The sequence below is a fragment of the Gouania willdenowi genome, chromosome 14 (genome assembly GCF_900634775.1).
Source record: "Gouania willdenowi chromosome 14, fGouWil2.1, whole genome shotgun sequence".
Taxonomy (NCBI): Eukaryota; Metazoa; Chordata; class Actinopteri; order Blenniiformes; family Gobiesocidae; genus Gouania; species Gouania willdenowi.
Window position 1 is genome coordinate 23,137,727 of NC_041057.1, and position 21,195 is coordinate 23,158,921.

The window sequence follows — 21,195 nt, forward strand, 5'->3', positions numbered from 1 at the left end:
TGCAAAACCCACGAGCCGCCCCCGGGCCCCGGAAGCAGCCAGGCCAGCAGCAGAGCGGGCAACCCGGGGCCCCCGGCGACCACCACACGGCCAAGCAGCCCCCGAACGCCCCCAAGATCCCAAACCGAGAGGGCAACCATCGCCCCCCCCATACACACCGAGAAAGCCCCAGGAGCCAAGGACCCAGCGCACCACGCCACCAATCCAACCCCCAACCCCAGACCCCCCACCCCATCCCCCCCCACCCCCCCCACCCCCGCGCCCAACCCCCGAGGGGAGGGCCCAGAGAGCTCCCCGCCGAGACCCCAGCGGAGGAGCCAAAGCCCACGCCCAGCAGACGACCAGAGCCACGCCGAACGGGCAGCCGGCGGGCACCCGCCGCCGGGCCCAGAGCCAGCAGGGACCCGACCCCAGGCCAGAGGGACCCGGAATGAACGCAGCACCAGGAGCAGCCCGCCCAGGGAGGAACGACCACACCCCAAGCCGCATAAGGCACCAGGGGGCCGCCGGGAGTCTCCCCGTCGGCCCCCAGGCACCCCAACCTAGCCCCCCATGGCGCCCCAAATCACCTATTGTTTGATGTCGCCCGCGCACGGGCTTAGTTTTTTTTTTATTTATTTATTTTATTTTTTTAAAAGCCAGGGCCCCCTCCAAGGGCCAAGCCAGACCGCCTTGTGCATCCCCAGCACCCTGCCTCACGGGGCACTGCCCAAGCAGGGGCCGTACCATTAGGTATGCAAGGGCGCGGCACGCGGCACCCGCCCCGAAAGACCCCCGCCAGGACCGGCCCGGCCAGCCAGCCAATCACCCCGGGCCCCGGAGCACCCCCCGGGACCAGGACCCCCAAGGGCAAGTCCCCGGGCCAAGCCCCCCGGACGCACCCCCCACCCCCGCCCAGGACCCGGCCACAGCCCACAGGACCGCACAGCCCGACAGCCCAAGGCCCAGCAGCCCAGGGCCCGCCGCCCCCCGGGCAGCGCCAGCCACGGAGCAGCGCCACCCACCGGCCCGCGAGCAACCGGCGATCCCCACCGCGGGGACGGAGGCACCCCAAAGGCACACATCAAGTGCGGAACCGCAGCCCCGAGCCAAAGATGCCCCGGACCCACCCACCAGTCCGCAGATGGCAGGACAGACCCACCAGGCGGCCGACAGCAACCTCCACCACCGGAACAGCTAGCGCCGCCCCCCAGTAAACAGCATCGCTCCGAGGCACCTAGCAACCCCGCCCCAACCCCGGTGAGGACACCAGCACACCCCCAGCACACCCACCCCCCAAACCCGCGAGGCAGGCCCCCCAGGCCCGCACACCGCGGGGCCCGCCCCCAAGGCCACCAGCCGACGAAACAAGCACCAAGCCTCACCCAAGGGGAGGAAGCGTCCCCGCGCTCCACCAGGCCGACACCGCCCGGAAAGACCCCGCAAGGAGAGACCCCAGCAAAGCCCCCCCGAGACCCACCGCCACGCCCGACCACACCATCCTGATGTATTTTCACTCTATGTAGTGGCCCAGCCACCAACAGAGGGGCCAGGCCCCCACCGGAGAGGCCCAAATATGTGAGCCAACCCACCACCCTGTTATGGTGCCTCTCCATTCCCCAATGGAGAGGCACTTCCCTATCCCCTGTGTGAGTGTGTGTGTTCAGTGAATGTATGGGGTGTAATTAAAAGAAGGGGGATGGAGGGGAGCGGTTGCTCCCCATCCTACCTCTTGTGGATATACGTGTATGTTAGGTTTGTATATAGGCCGGAGGTGTTTAAGTGAGGGTACACCCTCCGGGGGTGGCATGTTGAGGTGTGATTTAAAATTGGAGGGATTAGTAGGGTAACTAGAGGTGTGAGTGCCGCCCCCACGCCACTACATAGTGACACAGTTGGCGGCCCCCTCCACCCCCAGTCCCACCATCCAGCCCCCCAAGGGTTGGGTATGGGTGTGTGGTGCATATTGTGAATGGGCCCAGACCAGCTGGGAGTGAGGTGAAGTGTACATGTAGGAGGACTGTCCGGTGCGAGCCGGGCCCGTCCGCGTGGCGGGCCACGCGAGATGGTAGATGGTGCAGACGGCAAGCGGCACTGTGGGCCCCGGAGCAGCAAAGCCGGAGACCCCCCCACGGCACCCCCCCAGACTGCGACGGCCCCCGCGGAGCACAGCGGCACCCCCCACCCCCGGGCGCAGCCAGGCACCAACCCGTCCCCCGGTGCCCCAGGGAGCGACCCCCGCCGCACGCCGCCCCAGAGCGACGCACCCCCCGCCGCCAAGGAGAGCGGTCCGAGCAGGTGGGAGGCCCGTGCCCGCACCAGGGCCAGCACAGGCCCACCCGGCGCCACGACACAACCACCCTCCACCGGAAGGTGGCCCCGGCCCCCCCGACGAAAGAGGACGGGTGGCATCCTATCACTGTAGCACACTGGAAATGAAAATTCACTAAGATTCTGACATAAAGGGTTGGTAAACCAGGTGCGTCCCTAAATCCTTTGGTGGCACTGTTTCGTTCATCTGCTGTGCGGAATTCACTAACATTGCGTTTATATTCAATTGGAGGCAGATGGACTTCTCTGTCTGTTGCACAAACATTCAATAATGTAGAAAATTAAATAAACAAATACTAGTGCAGTTTAATAAACTTTAAACCTAATGTTATTTTTTCCCTCAAATTTAATGTGGCTGTTCCAGTCAGTTCCTTTAACTTTGCTTTTATCAGTCCATGGAACTGGACTTATTTAAAATACTTTCTTATAGTAGAAAGGTTAACTGGAGCCTTTTTTCAAGCTCCGCTATGTAATCGTGTCAACATTCACTGCAGACATGATCTTTGCGTGTGAGTTTACACCTGCCTGTGGGTTGTACTATTTCAACGCCATTAACAGTCACTGCAAACAGTTCCAGATTTGATGAATTGCATTACTTCCACTGCATTCACTTATTTGCATTTCCCACTCCCATGTTTTGCTCCCAATATGAGAAACCGCCTACATACATATTCATCAGAAAACGCACTAAATGGATTGTGGGCTCAATGTGATGTACAGAAGACGCACCGTACAGATTCCCTGGGGTTTGTACCCATTATTAATAAGTGGAGTGATGTTTGCACACGTTTTAATAAATAAACTAAATGTACCATGTATTATGGATCCAGTGATCAATGGCCTGTCTTTAGATTCTCCATGGAGACTTTCTCTAGGCAGGGCTCTGCTGATCAATCCTGAAAAAAAAAACCAAACAAATCAGTGCCTGACACAAACAACAAAAACTAGAACATGTTCAGTAAGATTAGTGACACTTTAAAACTGTACCCTCAATGGCGCTCCCTCTCTGCCAGGGTGGCCTCTAGCCATGGTACTTCCATCATGTCATAAGTACGTTTCAAGCTCGTGGCCTGTTCGAGGGCTGCGAGTGTTCTCCCTGGTAGTCTTTATAGCTAAATCACAAAATAATATACAGTCACTTTAAAATACTTTTGGAAAAACACACTCCAGAGGTGTTTAAAGCATTAATCCGCTAAACACTTACCATCATAGGAGAGAATGTGACCACTCTTGCCTTCATAGATGACATGACCTTTAGCCAGCTGCTCACCCCTGGTTTTGTCAGGGCCACTCAGGTCCTCCGTAGCCAGCTTTGTGATTGTTCCCTTTAGGAGGTCAGCAGCAATGCTAGACTGGGGAAGGGCTGGCGTACCCTATTTTAAAAAAAAGTATTTGAATAAACAAACCATTAAAAACCCCATTATAAAAGAGTTATGGAATAGTTAATTACCTGGGTAATTGAACCTCTCAAGGCCAAACCCTCGCTGATCTTTGATGAGCTGCCTCGGCCGTCCTGTATAGATGGTACCGCAGCTCCTGCAGAACCAAAAACACAGTAACAAGTAGCAGTATTAAGCCTCGTGTATATTAAAAAAACCTAATGATAAACAAAATTATTAATAATAAAATATAGAGATTCATAAATCAGTTTTTTTTAATTTTTATCTCTCATGAGGGAGTTGTTCTTCCTACCAGGCTTGTTGGGGTCCTGTTGCCGAGGAAGACCCAGTGAGATGGAGCCACCAGAGCTCTTTGTCACCTCCGGACCATAAACAGCGTGAGATGGCAAGTACGTGCCAGGAGTTCCCTGAAGAAGCCAAAGACACGGAACAAACCTCAAGGTCAGGTCACTATGCTCCAAGAGGAACTAAAGTGTTTCTGACTGATCTATCAAAACTACTGAGATATGTGTGACAAAATAAACAAGCAAGGATGATAATTATTCCAGTCACTGTTTGTCTAGTGAGTTTTATATCTGCCTAACACATTTTTTGACTATTGCCTTTGATGAGGCAGAGGCCTCTGTTGTACTGAGGACAGACATACAGTAAGAATAACTCAACATAAAGACTAGGTGAAAAAGGTGCCATGAAAAAAAAGGGAAAACATGATTTCTTGGCTTATGTTTTACATCAGTGTTTCTCAAATGGGGTACGTACAAGATGCTACTACAGGGGGTACTTGAGAGAAGTAGAGAGTGGAAAATTAACAAATGAAAGCATTAAAAATATGGGGTTTTATATTGTTTATTTTTAGTTAAAAATGTTCATCATAATAATGGTGATGGAAATGATCTTGAGTAGAACATGAACTGAAAAGACAAATGGTAAATGGACTTGATTTTATATAGCGCTTTATCCCCACACTGAAGCAGTCTCAAAGCGCTTTACATATCAGCTCATTCACCCAATCACTCTCACATTCACACACCAGTGGGACAGGACTGCCACCTTGGTTCCACACCAGGCGGGAGATGAACGGAAATGATACAAACTATAGAAATAAATATTTTCAGGAGGCACTGGGTACCGTTTCATTCAACTTATTTACAAAATGAGATTCTTTAAACTAAGTATAATCACTCATTCATTCCATCATTATGCTCTTTAAAATATTGTACTCAGACAAAGAGGGTACTTGGATTCAGAAATAAGAAAAAGGGGGTAGTTGAGCAGAAAAAAAACACTGTTTTACATTATACACAGGTCTTTGATGTCACTAAATCCATTTAATTTCTTAATGTGATATAAAGAAAGTGTTTGAAGATACCCCGATGCCTTACCTGGGAGATGGAGCCTCCTTGGATAAAGGAAGGCTTGTCTGTGGGTTTAGTGGTTGGAATGAGTGGGGGAGGAGAGGGAATGTTGGGAGGACGGCTAGGTCGACTGAACGTCACACGGACTCCATCAGTCATTCCCTGGACCAACGAGTTGGGACCGTGAAGGACTGAAAAAATATATACATAAAATGATTGTCTGGCATGAATTAACACTCTAATATTATCCCAAAGTATGTCAAATCAAAGAAACATTTTTCTTAATATTCTATGACTGTCAAACTCAATGAATCACCAAACATGATGCCTTCATTATGCATTAGTTCTTAACAAAGGTTACACGAGGATGTTTCGTTTGACCAACTTAAGAATTAAAAATCTTCAGACGTCACTCTAAAGACCGCTCTCAGCCTGAGGCTCCTGCCTTCTGAGTTCATCTACTAACACCACTGCCTGAAAATGCAATCATTGAACTTTTGTAATAAATATCTTGGTGTCAAAGCTCCACAGCTCAGACAGCTTGTCTGCTCTTTATAGCACTCTTGCTCGAAGGTGCTAAAAGCGTTGCAAAAATCGAGCTGTAAAGCAGTCTGTCTCATGACTCCACCACTCTTCCTCTGACACTCTGTGCCTCTGTATGAGTGCCCAGGAGCAGTCCTACTCTGACCTCTTCCAGTCACACAGCTTCTACACATGCTTGTTCATGCAAAAACCTTTTAAGAGAGAAACATCAGCACCAACTTCAACAGAGATTTTAACCCAAGTGGTTACTTTTTTTTTTTTTTTAGCTTGGCTGAGGACCAAACAAGGATGGTAGTGTCAACATTAGCCTCATTTTAAAGCGGTTTGGAATTTGGAAAAAATCCGACAAAGCAAAAAGCACACCCTCTGACAGTAAAAGAAAAAAGGCATGGAACATAAATAAATCTGAAAAGAAAGTACAGGTCTTACCATCTCGGTCAAGTATAGTGGGACTACGTGTGTTGAAGGGAGGTCGGCGATCAAGGTCTCCTTGATCCTGCCTCTGTCTCTCTTCCTGGTGTGCTGACTCGTGCACTGCCTTGATTTGGTGTTGTAGCATGGCAAAAACCACTGATGGGAATACTACCAGAGCCGTAGGCACCAGGTACCCTAAATGTTAAATGTTTAGGTTAGGAGATAAAGCACCAAACTTAGGATAAAAAACTGTATTAATACAAATAATAATTTTTCAATGCATTTTTCACCCTTTTAAAGGCCCCTGACAGCGAGATGAACCCAACACGCTGAAGCTTTTTGTTACATTTAAATTGTATCCCTACTCAAGCAAAGATGGTGTGATTTGTTGTGTCACTGTGCCTAAATTGAACAAATAGATCTAAAATACTGACTTACCATAGGTGGGATGGATGCTGCGCGCTGCTGGAGCTGCTGGATATTGAGCTGAGCTTGCTTGGGTGATGACATCAGCACGGTACCTGTGGGGTTAAGTAACGATGGCTCTCCATAGAAAATATTCTGTCAGAGGGCGGAGAACGTTGATGAGCCACTCAAAGCATTGTTTTAAAAAACTGGCAAAATGAATTGAACAATCATGACGGCTAACCTCTGCCTCTCAGGCTCTGCCTCCACATCCTCGTCGGCACTGCAGGTGGCACTGGAGTCATTGTCTGAGTGGAGCTCTTTTTGTCTTTCTCCCTTCTCTTTCATCTCAGGCTCCATTTTGACCTGAATGTCCACTGACTTCATGTCCATATCCTGGGGTTCAGTTTTGGGATGCACCGAGCCAGGGAACAGGGCTGCCCTCGCCTTTTCTTCCTGAGCTCCAGCTTCACTCTCAGGACTTTTCTCTTCCTGACACAGAGTTCACTGTATGAGGCTTCTGGGACGTTTCCACCGCTACCTTGACCTTTGTCCTGATCAGAGCAGTGAGCGTCTCCCGCAGCGCTGTCTGCTCTCTTAGAATCACTAGACTTTGAGGAATCGGCTTGAGAGGGGGAAGGGGCCACTTTCTGTGTCTGGCTGTTATCGCCACCTAAGGAAACCACAAACAAAATAACTGTATGTTAAAGGGGCCATATGTAGAATTATTGTGAATTTTCAACTTTTAAATATGTATAAAATACCTAAAATCAAAATTCGAGTGTTAAGAAACATGTCATTAGCTGTCATGCCATATGTGATTTTTTTTTTGTAGATTACATAGTTAAATATATATTAATAAATATTGCTGGCCCGGCCAACCTGTAGTACCTTTTTTCTACCGGTTGGGTGAGTATAAGCCCATTTACAGCAGAGTAGTCCCTGAACTAGGCCATCTTGAACGTCAAAGCCTTTTTCTGTGCGCAGTGTCTTTATACAGTTTGATGTAATGTTCACTAGCATCACCGCTAGTCCATATTTTCGGCTTGTAACAGTCTGTTAGGTGAAATATATGCTGGCAGGTAGATAATTTCAAACATACGGGCTAAATAATTTGAAGTCACTTCCTTTTCGACTGTTTTTGCTGTTTCTTTATATTTTTAATGATAATAATACTAAATGCAAACTTACAATAACAAAAAATAGGTTTATGCTATTTAAAAAAACAAAAACAAAACAAGTTATATGCCACCTGGTGGTGGCAGAAATTGCTTGCAAATTCTACATATGGCCCCTTTAAAGAACGCATTAAAGTGACTGGAACTCACAGGACCTTTGTGCACATGGAGAAGAACATTAGGATACGGATAATTCCATTTTACTGTCATATGTGCTACACCCACAAAATTGGGTCTAAATTTTTAACCCATCCCTGAGAGCAGTGGGCAGCAACAGTGCAGCGCTCGAGGACTACTTTGGGTTAAGGGCTTTGCTCAAGGGCACACAGTGCATTTGAATCCCACAATACAATGCCAGAAAATTATCTGAAAATGTCAATAAATGGAGTGTTTACAGTAAAGATGAAAACAAACTTTCGAGCGGGAACAGACAAATGATATTCAATTTATTGATCAATAAGGCCTACACGATGTCTTATCTGATTAAAAAATATAAACTTCAGCAGCTTTAACCAACTTTAGTATAACTAAACCAAAAACACTAAATCTACAGGTGCAGTTTGAAATGACCTCCCACTATTCAATCAGACAAAAAAAAATCAGGTAAATTTACCTGATCATCATCTCTGGATGACATTATTCAAATTATATAATAAATATATAACTATTACTCTGGACAGAACAGCCACCTACTTTCCCCTTAACTTCATCTATGATGACTTTTTATTCAAAGATGTTGCATCATTCATGTCCAAGGCCCTACAGATAAAAAAAAAAAACTTAATTTTTAATAAAAACAAAACCTAATGAGGTGCATCCTTTTTATTACCATTTGGACATTTTTAATGTAAACACAATCAAGTGCTTTAAACAAACTGAAAATGTAAATAATACTTAAAGGGGACATATTATGTAAAATTCACTTTTGCAGTTTTTTTGATCACGAGGTAATTTAAGTGTCTACCGGCACACAAAATATAAAATAAAACCATCCAGTCGTTTGTTTGTGGTCTGTGTACGTCTTATAACACAGAGAAAATTGCTCCGTTTCAAATGTTTTACATTTGTGACGTCACAAGTGAAATCGTGAAAGAAAAAACCCTCCCCTCCGCTGGTAACTTCACCCATGGACTCCACCCCCATCCTGATGAAAACTTTTGCGAACGTCCGCCATTGTTTTAAATCACAATGAACGCGACTGCAGTAACTTCAATCGCCTGTCGTCGTTTGAACATAGTGGTACTTTTTGTTCACTCCATCACTTCATCGCTCCATGGCACAGTGTGTGTGTGTGTGTGTGTGTGTGTGTGTGTGTGTGTGTGTGTGTGTGTGTGTGTGTGTGTGTGTGTGTGTGTGTGTGTGTGTGTGTGTGTGGAGCAGGATGACCGAGAAAAGAGAGGGCTGATCACTTCTTCTCCGGCCGTATCTTTACAACACTTATTAAAAGCGCAGCTTTTACAATTTAAATGATCAACTTACGGAGTTACTAAAGGATGAATTCACTCAGAATGAAGCCTCATTCAAGAAGTTAAACGCTTCAATTTTGCCCCCCGGTAAATAGAGGAAGCCTCCCGCTGCAGCCGTGTCAGTGCCTCGGCTCAACAGACAGTGAAAGATGGGGGAGTTGTCGCATAAAAAGTCGCTACATTTACATTGATTTTGAATGTAATCTAGTCACTTCAGTTGCGTTTGGTGTGAACACACCTTTAGTTTGTGCCACCCCACAGAGGAGAGGGGCGGGGAAGGGGGAGGTCTATACAAATCCAAGGACGCCCCCCCCAAAACAGAGGGCTCTCAAAGACCTTAATAATACAGGGTCTTAAACCTCCCCTCATGCTTAATTCATGTTATGTTTTGACCAAACACCAGCACAGATGTGTCATTAAGACCACAGGGAACTGTTAAAAGGTGAAAAATTTGTATAATATGTCCCCTTTAAGACTCAACAAACTTGACTAGGCTGAATCATCATAAAAAAAAGCCTGCCTGCCCCTTTGGCGTATTGTCTACCACTGCTGTTGTTGTCATGGTAATTTTAGTCCAGATGGTATGTCTATGCAAAAGCAATCTGCTGATCCATTACCTGTGACAAACCTAAATTTGAGGAGCGGCTTCATAAAACATTCAGATGGTAATCACATCAATTCACTTTAAAGAGTTAGAATTATGCCTCTTATAGGTTTAGATGCAACCGTTTAATAATAAGGCAGGGCAGGCCAGCTGGATCAAACAAGTGGACTAGTACTTTATGTTCAAGGAGCAGGCTCTCTTGAATCTTCAAAGGCACAGAATGTTATGCAACAGGCACCCGTGTAGTCTGAATATGTTCATATCTTTTATCTCTGCCTCTGGCCCTTGTCTGTTTTTATTTGATCCTTTCCTCAGCGCTCATTAAAGCTACATTCAGATTAGACCTTTCACCACAGATTAAATTCTTACATTTCAAAGGGCATTTGGGTTCAAGCTGTGGTTTACACAATCATCAGCTGCAAATAGTCTCTCTTCCATATTTCTTTGACTTTTGTCATGTTTGGTCATAAAATCATTGGTAAACCCACCTTCACTGTCATCTGCATTGTCATCTTCATCGGGTGATACAGTGGCGAGACCTTCACCTTGAGACCTATCGGCACGAGCTCTCCGTGTGACCTAAAAGCCCAGCAGAAAAGATTAATCAACTTGTTAACCCATGTTACAGTTACGTGTGGAATTAGAATAAGGCAGACAACTGTAGTGTTTGTACCTGCTTGTGCTGCTGAAGCAGGTTGTCCAAATTGTGGCGTCTCTTGTAATTGAAATAGAAGTTCTTGCATTGTGCCTCACTTTTGGTGCCGACCATTTTGGCAATAGCTGTCCAGTTTCGCCCGTGCTCAACAAGTCCTGTTGTATGACAAGTTAAGCATCAATTTCCTATTTTAGCACTTGGCAGAACACACAAAAAAATTATATTGAATCCTATTAGACATTAATTATTTTCTCATGTTGCTTTCTGCAGCATCCAAACAAGTACGAATCAAGAACTTTGTAATTGTTCTCTCAAAAGCCAATGTAGTGAGTATTATTGTTGTAGAAGACTGCTGGAATCAATGACACAGAAACCTTGTGCTTTGTCTTTCTCATCTTTAGTAACACTCTTTTCCTTGAAATTACCATACTCTTGCCAAGTTGTAATGAGCTGGAAAACAGCCTTTTTGGGCCGATCACCAAACCGATCACTAAACCAATCACTGAACCAATCATATGAATTCAGATTGTTTTTTTAGGTGTCGACCAAATTCATTCGGTACTACATGATACAGATTCATAGAAAATCAAAAACGACCATGTTTCGGGACCTGTGAGGGAGTGGAAGAGTTGAAGAATTTCCATGCAGGACATGAACATAACAGTTGTTGTCAGTGTGTGTGTGGCCCTTTCACTGCAAATTAATGCTTTAGTCGCTCGACCATGTGCAGACTGAGGGGGTGTCTGTGACCCGAGCAGATCGATTATAAGCTGTATGTCGTTTTGAATGATAACAGCAACTGCTGAATTAAACCAGAGTCTCATGTCATACTCAATGACTGCTGTGAATCAAGGAAGTTAACTCCGAAGCTGAGGATAGCTTCGGCCCCCGAAGCGAAGTTAGACTCCCAGGTGCACAGCGGAGGTGGGGCGCGCACACACGCACGCCTCTGTGTCCACCACCACCCTGAAACGGACAGAAGTGTCCGGTATGAAAGCACTCCACTCTCGTACACACACAAACAGCAGACTTTGTCCCCGCTTTCAGAGCCAGTAGACTGGGGAAGAAGTCTAGCGCTCCATTCCAACGAAGAGACATTTTTGCCATTCACCTTTATGCACAAATGTGAGTGAAACAAAGCCGTGTCACAGAGAGCAAACAACTCCGGTGTAAATGAGATGATAAAACAATGCAATGGGACCATCTACAGAAAGTTTCATCACGACAATGACGTCAATGATTGGATCGGCGAATGAAGACATTACAGCCGATCACATTAATTGCATAAAATGCAAAACAACGGCCGATCCAATATAACCAATCAGATCGGTGTAAAGCCTACTGTGTATATATTTATATATACACACACACGCTATATCTCACCTTAGCTAATCACTAACAGCCAACATTTGAGAAGCACTGCCATGTCTGTGCTTGAACCTTTGCTGCTGTTTAGTCTTGCATGAAGTAAGCCTGCATTCAGAGTGAAATCTCTACAGATCTGCCACAAAAATGTACCACATACTGTGGCAGTCATCCATGTTAGGTGACGGAACATTGGTTTTTGAACCCAGCTGGTCATATGACTGCCCTCTCAACGTTTCACTAATCCAGACATATATAATACAAGCCTGAACATATCAAAAGGTTACAGCGGTAAGTATTTAGTAAAAGGGGAGCCAATCTGTCAAGCAGGGAGATTTTTAATTAATCCACATTAATCCCTTTTGTTATTCCTTCTAAGTCTATGGAAACCATCCACAGAAGTGTCTTTTTCAGTAGCCCCCAGCAAAACTGGGACACAATTGAATGCTATCGAGCTACTGAGAACAATTCTAAAGAACGAGATCCTGTTCTTTAGCATTACCTTAAAATCAAGTTCCTAAATTAACTTTTTTTTTTAATTTTTTCATTTGCATTTGTTTGAATAATGATAGTGATCACAACGTTCTTTTAGTGGTTTATTTAATGCCTTGCGAGATCAACTCAGCAGTGCTGCAAAAAAGACTTAAAATTATTGACATGCGTGTTTTGGGCTAAACCACAAAAGCAATGACACCGAGCACATAAAAAAAAAAAAACATGGCGAAGTAACATCAGATAATCAGCAAGGAATGAAAAACAACAGGGTAGGGAGACAACTCAATCATGAAGCACGAACAAGACTTGGCCCCAAACAAGACCTGAGGCAAGACAGCAAGTAATAAAGAGACAAGTTTAAGGACATTCTACCTTTTTTGGCGACTTCCATCTCCTCCTCGGTCCAGCGAGAAGTTTCTCCAGCTTCGGCACCAGCTAAATCACAAAGAACAGAGACACAGCCCCATCAGCACAGACAGGAGAGGGAACGGCAGAGAAAGAGAAAGGGAGAAGAGTGAAGAGTGTGTGTGAGCGAGAGCGAGAGCGAGAGCGAGAGCGAGAGAGAGAGAGAGAGAGAGAGAGAGAGAGAGAGAGCCAGCAACAGTTCTTTCCTCTGCAGTCTCCTTCTCATGGCCACTGATCTAATAATCTGTTTACATTCAGGGGCTGCTGAGAACTGGTCACTCACTCACACTCTCACTCTAGCTCACTCTCTTCCCCTTCCCCACAGCTCAGAGCCAGCTCTCCACTCTAATCCCTGAAGGGGAGGGAGTTGATCAGCTGATGTACCAGACAGTGGAGGAGTTGAGAACCGTGCCTCTCTCTTTGGGAAACGGCCTTGGATGGAGACAAACAGACAGATAGTGCAGTGGCCATAAATCCCTCCCACCTCTTCTACAGTGACACTGCATATCCGTCTTACGCACACACGCGCACCCGCACACACACACAGCGTGCCTCCACTTGGCTTCCCAGTCAGCCAACCCTTCCCCCACCCTCAAATAAATTCACAGAAGTGGATGGTTACGAGGGGGGCTGAGTGAACTCTAGCCCACTCTACTCCCTGGCACACACTGAGACTGTGTAAACATTCAGTCTAATATAGCCGCATGATATTGAGTTTTATCTCCAACCCAGTCTTCGAACACCTTAAAGATGAAGAGGTCAATTCGGGCTATTTGTATAAAATGAGACTGTAGTCCTACATACAAAAGCAAACACACATTTTTTATTGAACTCCAAACAGCACCGCTATCCCCACTCTTTGTTTCTTTTCTGAAATATCAACTACCTCTACCCCTCTGGCACCATTTCAACTCAGCAAAACTGTCAAATAGCAGCTCTTTGTCACCATGCACACGTACTTCTAAGAAGTGCCACAGATGCCGGGGTTACACCAGAGCAAGTAAACAGTCCCACACAAAATCCACAAAAAGGTGATTACAGGAGAGCCTCTCCTACATAAACCATATGAATAAAGAGAAAGCAATGAAGATGACTAATTATTTGTTTACAAAACAGTTACTCAGTAATACGCATTAATGTACATACAATGTGCTCAACACAGACACCTAGGTAGCTGTCGGCATAACTATGACTTTTACTATATGTACCAAATAGAACAGTTTAAATGCCTTGCTCTGCTATGTACAGTAAGTCTGAGATCTGACAGTGCCTGCAGAGGATCACATCTACATACGTTATTTCTAAATGCAACAAAATGTGTATTGCTGTAGCAATGTGAAACATTTGAACCTTTCTGAATGAGTATGATTGCAAAATGACAACACTGGGAGAAGTGCAGAAGTTCATTGTTTACAGTTACATTTTGCCTTTTATCATTTATCAATTTTAAACTTTTACGATTCGAGCAACTTTATTTAAAAATATTTTCAATGTTATTCCGGAAATAGTTTGCCATTTCCTTTTTATCAGCCACTTTACAGTCCTTTACACTTTACAGCTGACAACTGTTACTAATAAAGTACATATTTTTAATTTAGCAGTCTTCTGCTTATTCGTCTTGAATCATCCATCCATCCATTTTCCAACCCGCGTCATATTTTTCAGGGTCACTTTCTGCGAGCACACACACACACGCGCACACACACACAATTCAACTAAATGTCATGCTTTTTGAATTGTGGGAGGAAACCGGAAAAAACCCACGCAGCATCAGGACAACAGGCAAACGCCACACAGATTGTACTCAAGTGTCCACGCTAGGGCTTGAAACCAGGGCCCTTCCCTTTGTTAGCCAGACGTGCTAACCACTACGCCACCATGCACCCTCATTTTGAATCATATTTTGGGCATTAAAATAATTCTTGTTCATGTACAGTAAATGTTGTTCAATGTTCTTATTTCATATATCAACAGATACTTCGGCTATCGGCAAACACATCAGATATCAACTTTTCAAAAACCTCAAAATCGTTATAAACATCAGCCCTAAAAATCAAATAGTGGTAGGGCTCGAGTTGGTATGAATGGGATACAATAGCATGTGTGTAATTTTTGTAGGTTGATGTTTCATTAATTCTTTGTCAGAAGGGGCACAGGTTCTAAACAAATACAGGTTTTACCAATTTCAACAGCAATCACCTTTAGCATCCATTAAAGAAGCTGCAGTCTGAACTTTGGAAGCGTCCTTCATAGTCTTCTGTGCTGAATCTGGTTTAGAGAGCTGCAGAGGATCTGACACGGTCGGCTCGGAGGCAGAGGAAGGTGTTTCCTCAGCTGCCACAGAGGCAGCCTCATTGGCCATGGATCGTGTGGTGACCCTTCCCTTACGGCGGCCCTGGCTGTTGGCAGTCTTCCTGCCACGTGGCGTGTTTTGCTCCTTTCCGTCCTCGTCCTCCCCACCGTCACACTTTTCTTTTTCCTTGCCAATGTCTCTGTGGTTTTGGAAAGGGAAACACACATTTAGTTGTTGGTGAATTGCACTTCTCTTTGACTCAGCAATGGCACACTCTGAATTATAATCCTCCTCCCTCAATGGACTCGGAAGAAATGTCTCTTGGAGTAACTGAACCAATGAGGAAAGTAGGAACCATACAAGCTGTTTATCTTGTAAGGAAGAGCTTGAGGAAGACACTGTTGTACATCTTCTTTTAAGTGTTTTCTGGAGCGTGAACATACCAGACAACAAAAACTGTGGGGAAACTGATTTTTTACTCCTCAATTTCAGAATCACATGCCTTAGTTTTAACAAATTTAAAAACTAAACACAGAATTGGGTTAACTGATTAAGTCATACAAAGAGAAATGTTTCACATTGTCTTTGTGAAATCTTTAGGTTCCAAATTTAGTCTGAGCAGAAAAAGTTTTGCTTAATTTCATATAACGGGCCAGTACATGTTGGTCAAGGCAGATGCACTAATATTTCTAAATCAGATTATATACAGGGCGGTTAGAACTTAGAAGGGTATAAGATTTTATTCACTTTGTAATCGACAATCTAATTTACCTAAAATCCTCCTTTTCATCTTTCTCGTCCTCGTCCTTTTTTTCCTCGTCCTCTTTTTTCTCAGACTTCTCAGATTTTTCCTCTTCGTTTTTGTCCTCCGCCTTGTCTTCTTGTGAGGGACGTGTTATTTGCTGAAGACAAAACACAGGGAAAATATCAGGTTATCTCTCCTTGAAGAAACAGGAAACAAGTCATTGGGTAGATTAAGGAGTTCAAAACTGTGCAACTTATCCTTGCAGTCCAAATTAATATAAATATATTTATTTACTATGTTTTTGTTTTAATTTCATCTAGATACAGAACATACTGTAAAATGGGTTGTAAATTTAGAGGTTGGTTTAGGGAAATGTGGTAAATTCAATGGGCTATTTGGCTATCTGTTTCCATTACTTTTTTAGCGTTTTTTTTCAAGTACAATTCTTGGCTAATCATTTATTTCCTTCTCTTTTCCATTTTACTGACCAAAATAAATAAATAAATAGAGATTATCATGCAATTATAAATTAATGAACTGATAGATTATAACTGGGCACAGCCTTCCGTCTCTCCAGGACATAGAAGTAAACTTTACAGGAGCACGACGTTTGACACTAAACTTGAATGTCTTTTGACTGACAACACGCACCACATTTGTCCTGATGTGATAAGGCACTTAATGTGTGCCAAGTAAATCTGACAAGATTTCAAAAAAGAAAACCTGTGTTAGCCGTTCGTTCGTTGACATGGTAATTCAAGCATTTGTGTAAATGAGATTTAACTGAAGACACAACGCTGTGTCTCACTTAATCCTCGTGGATCCCAGATGGCAAAGTATGACACAGGGTAGAAACTGAAAGTAATTACCTAATCATTCCTGTAAAACATTGAAAACAAAAACTATAGAGCCTAGATACAAAATGTTTTGCGATAATGTTCACTGTTTAAATTCTAAATGATGTTCATAAGAGAATAAAAAAAAGCAGAATGACAAAGCATTTGCTTTAGACAGAAGCTGGTAGAGGGTTGAAATATTCATACATTTGTGTAAGAAGTATCATATTAAAATCAAAATAGCCATATTTGTTAATAGTTGAAATTGTTTTTTTTTGTGAAACTAATCCTTAGGTATGCTTGAGACTTGTTATTAATATATAAAGAATTCAGCGTACAGTAGAATAAGCTTTAAAGAACTTGTATAAAATGAAGATCATTCCAGGTAGCTATAGGTTTATCTCAGTAGTTCAAAGTATTATAAGTCACTTTCTATACAAAAGTACATAGTACATACAAGCTTGTAAGTAAGCAGTCCTGATGGAGTGTTTGAGGAAAGAGTAACATTCTTTTATCTCCATTGCTGGCTTCCTGTTCCATGAAAGCTTTGTGCTGAAACAAGTCTGGCTCTGCCAAGCCAAACATCTCATGCTGGTACCAGATGGGTCCTAGGAATGTGCTTTACTCACGGGTGAAAGCAAAAGATGGGTCCTGATGCAAATAAAAAATTGACAGGGGAACAACTGAAGAAAGTATTCAAAAAACAGCAAAGGCCTTTCTTTGGTAAACCATGTCTGATAAACAACGAAGAATCCAACACCCTCTTTAAACCATAAAATGTAACTTTCAGTACATTATGCAAAATATATTATATAATATTCAAATATCTAATAAAAAACCAAAGAAGCATGGAGCAGTCAGTTTAGCGTGACAGCACGTGTCTAATGTGTAGGATGACTAAACATAGGGTCTTCGATGGAAAACACGGAATTCCCGTTCTGAAACGGAAACAGCAATCTGAACTAAGTAAAAGAGGAGGTTGTGTCTAGCATGGGTAACAAACGGACATGTCAAATTTATGGCAACTTACTCTTGCGTAATTTCATGCATACTGCAAGTCATCTTAAGCTTATGAATATATCATTATTAGTGTTGTAACTTAATTTCATACCACTAAATTTTGCAACAACTTTGATTTTGCCATTTTTTTATTTTGCACAATTGTAAAAAAGATGCACTAATTAAAATCAAGTAAAAACATTTCCAAAACGCTAAAGGGGCCCGATGAGATATGATCCTCTCGCTTGCTGTAGTGTAATACAGCTTATTATGTAGGGAGCCAATGGGTCTGTTTCACTTGATCTAGCAGCTCATTATAACAACCAAAAATGTGAAATTAAAGTTTTCATGTTTTTACTTTTAAAGTCAAATATCAAATTGCAATTTTTTTACTGTTGAACTTATGTATTAATTAGGCATTGTTGCTTATTAGGCCTTTAGTTAAATAATATATTTTTATTTCTTTTTGTATCTCTTATATTTGCTTTCTGCTGACCTGCCACTAAGGGGGAAATTCAAAAAATGCCTTCATTATGGGCGTTACTCCTGAATTAGATAAAACACGCCCAGTACTGGCAGCATAGCCCCTCACTGCTCCACAGCGACAGCTGAGCTGTGCTCAACTACTACGATCACGCACACACAACCCTGTCAAGAAGCTCACCCACGCACACACAGCCCTACAGACACTATAGCATTCACGGACAAACAGCCTCTGCTCTCCAGCCATGAGCCCCGGAACACCACCTCACGCACACATCAGGAAAATGCACTCACAACGACAAAAAGTACACGCAAGTCCGCGCACACGCAGAGACAGACGGGAACACACACACGATGTGTCTGTACATACACAAATAGCTTGATGAGCCCTCTGATTAAAGCAGAATCTGCTTTTTGTAGAAGAACAGATTCATAAACATAACCGCAGTAGAACGCAGCTTCACATGGAGCTCACTGAGGGCTGGGACAGATTTCTCCTCCCAGCTTTTATAGGAGGGGCGGGGCCAACAGTGACAGTTAGTGACACATGATGGTTGAAATGACGTCATATAATCTGTCTCAGCCAATAGCAAAATTCAATTGTAATAGTTCAACCCATAGAGGGCATTCACTGACATTTTACCACAAAATATGCAAAACTAAAATACTTTTACTAAATGTTAAAAAGTTGAACTAGGATCAATCAACAGCACTACTGAATACCCAAATACTTGTGTATTGAGCAGAAAAAAGTGAGTTTGGGGTTTTAGTTAATCTTTTGTTAACTGCTACCTGAGACCAGTGTATAAAAGTCTACAGCAGGTTCACATTAACAATAATTCGATGCCTCATCTTGGATGGGATGCTGCTATTCTGGTTTTCCTGTGACACAAAATCAAACTGTTGTTTAGAGACCCTGTCCGTCTACTTCCCTGACTCCATTTGATTCGTTCCTTACTGATCATGTAATTAGCTTGAGTCTGTCTGGCAAATGAGCAGACATGTTGCTCGCGGACTGCACTAGCACATTATGTGGTGTACAGCTCATCTGTCATCAAAACAAAATTCACTGCAGCTCCAACTGGACACTTAAACTTTCAAACTTATCATGCCAAGCTGAAAAAAAAACCCTTTAAACAGCACTGTGACTTGTTCTCTTCAGGCAAAAAAAATAAAAAAATAAAAAAATCAGGAAAACAAGCAATATGTATCCAGATTAGATGGACACATATATTGAAGAAAATTCGTGCAGGACCTGCGTTAAGATAAATAGTAATAATAATAATTATTATTATTTGATATATTTTGATAATGACAGCCAGTTCAACTGTAAAGTAATAAAAAAAAGACCCAAAATTACTCAGGAAGGCAAGTTTTGTCTTGTTATTCTGACAATTCCTTGACTTGGGGTTGTCGCTCGCATAAATCACCCATGGAAGATAAACTACTTGTGCCAGTGTGACGGCTGTTGTATTAGCAAGCAGTTAAAGTTGTTTTACACCAGAGGGCAATCAATAGTTGGGACCTGTGAGGTGAAAATAAATCACCTAACGTATACATAATATATTGTACCTAAAAAGAATTACTTGCAAAGTTTTAAAGAAAAAAATACCACCCATGCAAAAACACATACATATACCCACATTGCCTTAACCAAAGTTATTAACTATTAAGATAACAAAAACATGTCTTCTGACAACTTCCTTAAAAATGTAGCATTGAATTCTAATCAGCCTCAAGAATACAAAAACATAAGCTCAAAGTTATAGAAACTACAATACAAATATACTGCAAAAACACTTTTAAAGCAGATGACAAACCTGCAAGCTCATTTGATGATCATTAAACCCTTTTCATTTAGTGAAAGCCATAGCTTGCTGATGTAGCAAACATGAAATTACCCTCCGGTGCTTCCATAGCAGTAGCAGAAGAGGGGCAGGACAAGTCCGTAGTCAAGCTCCTTAGAAGGGCTGCCAGCCCACAGCTCCGCCACACATATTCCGGGAAAGCGTGTCATCAGGCCGCTTAAGCTGCCCAGAGAATTGTCCATCTCACATGCACACACTAATCTATGCAGGGTCACTCAAGGTAATCCCTGTCGAGCACTCCTCTTTGATTGGCACTCACAGCAGCCCAGTGAGTTTTTTGGGCCTGTCAGACAGTCGGGCCGTACCAATTCCTTTGCTACAAGAAGGGGTGAACTTCTTCCTTTCAGACTCCCAGCAGAACGGTGGAAGGTAAACAAAAACAAAAAGAATAACACTCAGCAGAAAAGCTGCTTGCACCGACTCCTGCTCATAAAAGGTCACTCACCCGACATTCTTCTGCTTTTACCTTCCTACTTAAATGAATCACTCTGCTGTATCAGACTGTGGCAAGTTAAGGCACCAGTAGCTTCTAAATCAACTGCATCTCTACAATCTCTGCATTAATGCACATCTCAAAAAAAACATTCACAATAAGAGAAAAATGATGTGGAACCAGCCCTGAAGACAATTGAAGGACCTGCCTCTGAAGACAAAGTTGGACAATTTAAAATCAGTTATTCAATGTAGCAACCATACCACCCAATGTGCTTATGATCTTTAATGGAAAAACCAATGTGTAACTATGTAAAAACAAATAAATATGTTTACCAGTGATGATAATCACCTAGATCCTCTTAGCACAAATAGGGCTTTATGTTAGCGTAAACCTCACAAGACAATATTTTGTTGCAATGTTAAAATATCACAGCAATAAGAAACATGATAACTGCATTTTCTTCTTTTAAGATCACTGGAAACAATCCACTGTCTGCCTCCATGCTTTGTATTGAAATGTACTTTAAATTGGATAAACCTCAAATTGTTAATTGCATTATGGTGCTAATATTTTGTCCCCTGTCCTTAAAATGAACTGGGTGTATCTGATTTTGAGATTAAAGCCAAGTACATAAAGAAACTATGCAAAAATACTGAGAAAACTAACCACAAACCAAATATTCCATTTGCTCTTACTAAATACTAAACAAAACCAGAACGAATGCTTGGTTAAAACAAAACAAAACACATTGAATCAAAAGGCCACTTTTCTACGAACAACACTTTTAATGTCACAGAGGAAAAGGAGAGTTCACTCAAAAGCTAGAAAATAACTGTTTTTCTATGCAGTGGTCTGCTGGGGGGCAGGGATCACAGAGAGAGACAGGAGGGGACTGAAAAAAGTGGTCAAGAGAACCACTTCTGTCCTGAGCTCTTCTCTG

The 21,195-nt window shown here is 43.1% G+C and overlaps 1 protein-coding gene across 1 annotated transcript in view; it reads right to left on the reverse strand.

The window, feature by feature from the left end:
- ncor1 (nuclear receptor corepressor 1) overlaps positions 1–21,195 on the reverse strand; it is an 83,932-nt gene that overhangs the window by 19,889 nt on the left and 42,848 nt on the right. The window contains 17 exon segments of the mRNA XM_028465837.1: positions 3,123–3,214; positions 3,305–3,422; positions 3,515–3,683; positions 3,761–3,846; positions 4,003–4,117; positions 5,093–5,256; positions 6,038–6,173; positions 6,175–6,217; positions 6,453–6,567; positions 6,570–6,583; positions 6,672–6,921; positions 6,924–7,100; positions 10,164–10,254; positions 10,349–10,485; positions 12,563–12,625; positions 14,795–15,087; positions 15,660–15,790. Of these exon segments, the coding sequence (XP_028321638.1) occupies positions 3,123–3,214; positions 3,305–3,422; positions 3,515–3,683; positions 3,761–3,846; positions 4,003–4,117; positions 5,093–5,256; positions 6,038–6,173; positions 6,175–6,217; positions 6,453–6,567; positions 6,570–6,583; positions 6,672–6,921; positions 6,924–7,100; positions 10,164–10,254; positions 10,349–10,485; positions 12,563–12,625; positions 14,795–15,087; positions 15,660–15,790 (2,194 nt within the window).